This window comes from Nanorana parkeri, unplaced genomic scaffold (assembly GCF_000935625.1).
Source record: "Nanorana parkeri isolate BGI_ZX_2015 unplaced genomic scaffold, ASM93562v1 scaffold188, whole genome shotgun sequence".
Lineage (NCBI taxonomy): Eukaryota > Metazoa > Chordata > Amphibia > Anura > Dicroglossidae > Nanorana > Nanorana parkeri.
This window is the reverse complement of record NW_017306456.1, coordinates 1,222,884-1,224,528: the sequence shown is the minus strand read 5'-3', so window position 1 is coordinate 1,224,528 and position 1,645 is coordinate 1,222,884. Positions and strand designations below refer to the sequence as shown.

The window sequence follows — 1,645 nt, the reverse complement described above, 5'->3', positions numbered from 1 at the left end:
CTGAGGCGCCCGAGCAACATCTCCCTGCAGGCTGCGCCGTTCCCCCCGCGCAACGTGGTGCCCAGCATGCTCAACGTTGCTGCCAACCATGCCAACGCCTCCACCGTGGGGCTGCTGCTGCGGAGCCCCGGCGCGGACACCCGGCTCCTGGTCGGGGCCACCTACACCGGCTACGGCAGCCAGTTCTTCACCTGGAACCAGAGCGTCGCCGACCACCGATTCGAGAACAGCCCGGAGATCTCGATCAGGGCCCTGAACACCACCTTCCCCTCCCACCTCTTCACCTTCGACATCAGCCCGTCGGACGACAACATCTTCAAGGTCAAGCAGAGCAGCAAGAGCCGCCACCGCCTGGTCTTCATCCGGGCATTCCGGCAGGGAGGCTTCGGCTACCTCGCCATGAACTTAGAGCCCGCCCCCGCGGGGAAGGAGAGCCGGCCCAGCAGCGTCATCGCGCGCATCTGCCTGACGCTGGATCCGCGGGGGGAGCCCCGCAAGCTCACCGAGTCTTACATCCAGCTGGGCCTGCGCTGTGAGGGGCCCAAGGGAAGCCTGTATGGGCGTTTGGTGTCGATTTTCGCGGAGCCCGGGAGGATTTTCGGGGTGTTCGAGGGCCGGGGGGATACGGCGCTCTGCGCCTACCAGCTCGGGGACGTGGGGAAGGAGATCCGCGAGGCGCGGAACGGTTGCTTCGGGAAACAGGACCACGGGGAGGTGCAGGTGCTGGATAGTGTGGTGCAAGGCAGCGGGCCCAGCTGTGAGAGGAGGAACATCAAGGTCAGTCTCTGGTCTTTATATGATAAAGATATTATTATATTCTATATATTGTACAGGGGCCACTGGGGTGGTTATTTAGGATGGTTGCTGTAAAAACTAGGACTGTGTTTCTGAGGAGACTGTAAACCCCGCCCCCCTCTACTTAAAGGGCACCTCTTGCCACAACTTTTTGTTTATTTTAGAAAATGTAGGGAAGGGTTTACTGCACTCAGGTGGGTGGATTCACACCGGAGCCCTTCATCACCGAGATAGGAAAAAAAAATCCAAAATTCTACGGCTGTCACTGGAACAGGAGGAGAGGGGAAACCTTCCATTGAGCAAACCTGCTCCAGTGCCAACAGAATGAGGCTTTCCTTTAATTCCTGAAGGTGTCACCGGGAGAGGAAATCTTCCCAACAGGCAACAAGAAAAGGGACTTGTAACCATTCCCTATGGCAACTCCGGCCCTCCAGCTGTTGTGGAACTACAAGTCCCACGAGGCATTGCAACATTGAAAGGTACAGGCATGACTTTGGGATGCATTGGGATTTGTAGTTAGTCAGCCTGCCAAAATGTCTTCCTAAAAGTATCATCCTGAAGATCATCCAAAGTCCTGTCACGTTGTGTCATTTGGTGTCACTCAGCATGCCGAGCTGTACGATGATCGCCAGGTTATCAAGTGATTGTCTCACCGGCCACTTGGGGATACAGAGCTAAGGGGGGTCAGTCCGCCCCAAAGGTGGGATTTTGTTTTTTGGCAGATGTTGGAGAGTTAAATGGATGATGGTTTCTATGATTTGAGGGATTCAGTGTGTTCCAGGGGCCGCACATCTGCTGGGGATCTAATGAGGGGTTCCTGGTCTCCCTGTTGGATATATTCTGTATTACG

At 55.9% G+C, this 1,645-nt stretch overlaps 1 protein-coding gene across 1 annotated transcript in view; it reads left to right on the top strand.

Moving 5' to 3' along the window:
- The window catches only part of PLXND1 (plexin D1), a 101,685-nt gene that overhangs the window by 303 nt on the left and 99,737 nt on the right, over positions 1-1,645 (top strand). The window contains exon 2 of the mRNA XM_018555221.1: positions 6-777. Coding sequence (XP_018410723.1) covers positions 6-777 — 772 coding nt within the window. The remainder of the gene's footprint in view (positions 1-5; positions 778-1,645) is intronic.